The following is a 1,446-nucleotide window of genomic DNA, read 5'->3' as shown; positions in this document are numbered from 1 at the left end:
GGGAAAGATGAAGGTGGGCGTGTTTCCCTTGTTACAAATAGTGACGTCACGACATATAATACTATCGAAGAGAGACTCACGTCTTAGTCTCCTCGGCCCACTGCATCACCCTATTAAACGCTTCAGGTGGTGCAGGTTCGTCGTGGGCCATGTATCCGGAGGCTATTAGTATGGCTGTCCCATCCGCCGCCTTGAATCTTGCCACTGCTAGATCTAAGTTGCTGAGGTTGGGGTAAAGAAGAGCATTAAGATTGTTTTTAACGATTATACCCGCCCTCGGCCTACCCGTCGAGTTTGTGTATAGTGTTGTGTATCCCTTTATGGCCATGCCAGAGATTCGTCCGTCTCTAGTCCATGGCTCTTGTATAAGGCCGATGTCGATGTCCTTCTCCCGGAGAAGGACCCCCAGATTAGCTGAAGCGTGGGAGCTGCGCTTCAGGTTTATCTGAACGACCGTCGGCATTAGATTGGGGTGGTGTTGGGGGAGCTGTCGTCGATCGCCAAATCGTCCAGCAGCTTGTTGGCGTCCTCGACTTCGTCTTCTAGTATATCGTCCGGTTCGTCCAGGAAGACCTTCACCTTGGCTTTCCTGATGCCGTACCGGACTATGTTGTCAGCTGCCTTCAGCTGTTCTAGGCAGCGCTGATTGATGAGGAACAGATATGGCTGGCTGGACTTCATTTCCTTTTCAGCTTTGAGAATGACCCAGTCCTCCATATCGACTCCCTTGTTCATTGCTCGCAGAGTCTTGAGCACCCTTTCTTGGCTAGACAGCCCCTTGGGTAACCAGATGCGAGCTCTGGGTCTCCTTGGGATGTCCCTGGCGGGGACCAGCATAATGCTAATCCCCTTCCATGCCTTGCCTAGTCTGGCAACGCAATCCGCCAGGAAGTCCCTCGAGAACTCGTCGTCGCATCTGATCACCCGGTGCCCCCTAACCATGTCCGAGGAGTCAAAGGAGGGTGACTGGCCCGTTGGCTCGGACAGTAGTTTGTCAGTTACCATCTCTGCCAACTGGGTCTCGACCTCCCATTTCTCCATCAGAAGGCGTCCGTCGTCGTTGAGCTCATCAACAAGTGCCATAGCGAGGCTATCTCTGGCCACCTCGCTGAATTTCTTCGCTGTCTTGACGAAAGTTGTCGGTCTTGGGGCGCCCTTCGCGTCTTTGGCTCTCTTCGGAGCGCTCTCGCTCACTTCTTGTGAGCGGTTGCGCTTCGTTTGGGGAGGCAAAAGCGTTTCTGGGTGCTAATGATAATGATGAGATAATGAGAAGGCGCTTATTTTATACAGTGGAAACTAACCGACAATTAAATATGATAATACTAATTAATAAAGAATTAAGTAAGAGTTCTTTTCATTTTTATTCACCCTGATTATTTTCAGTGTAGCAATTATTATTGGATTATTATTTTGTTACTAGGTATTTTAAGAATTCAAAAGAAGTAT

At 49.5% G+C, this 1,446-nt stretch overlaps 1 protein-coding gene across 1 annotated transcript; it reads right to left on the bottom strand.

Annotated features, from left to right (window-relative positions):
* Window positions 1-462: 462 nt before the first annotated feature.
* On the bottom strand, window positions 463-1,083 carry LOC121502014 (uncharacterized). The gene has a single exon (XM_041774630.1). The coding sequence runs from the start codon at window positions 1,081-1,083 to the stop codon at window positions 463-465; it is 621 nt and encodes a 206-aa protein (XP_041630564.1).
* Window positions 1,084-1,446: the final 363 nt, after the last annotated feature.

The sequence above is a fragment of the Drosophila kikkawai genome, chromosome X (assembly GCF_030179895.1).
Source record: "Drosophila kikkawai strain 14028-0561.14 chromosome X, DkikHiC1v2, whole genome shotgun sequence".
NCBI lineage: Eukaryota > Metazoa > Arthropoda > Insecta > Diptera > Drosophilidae > Drosophila > Drosophila kikkawai.
Note: the sequence above shows the minus strand (reverse complement) of the source record. Positions and strands in the feature narration are given on the sequence as shown.

Bases quoted from the DNA above. Each gene is read 5' to 3' on its own strand.
- LOC121502014 (XM_041774630.1), bottom strand. From the start codon at position 1,083: ATGGCACTTGTTGATGAGCTCAACGACGACGGACGCCTTCTGATGGAG.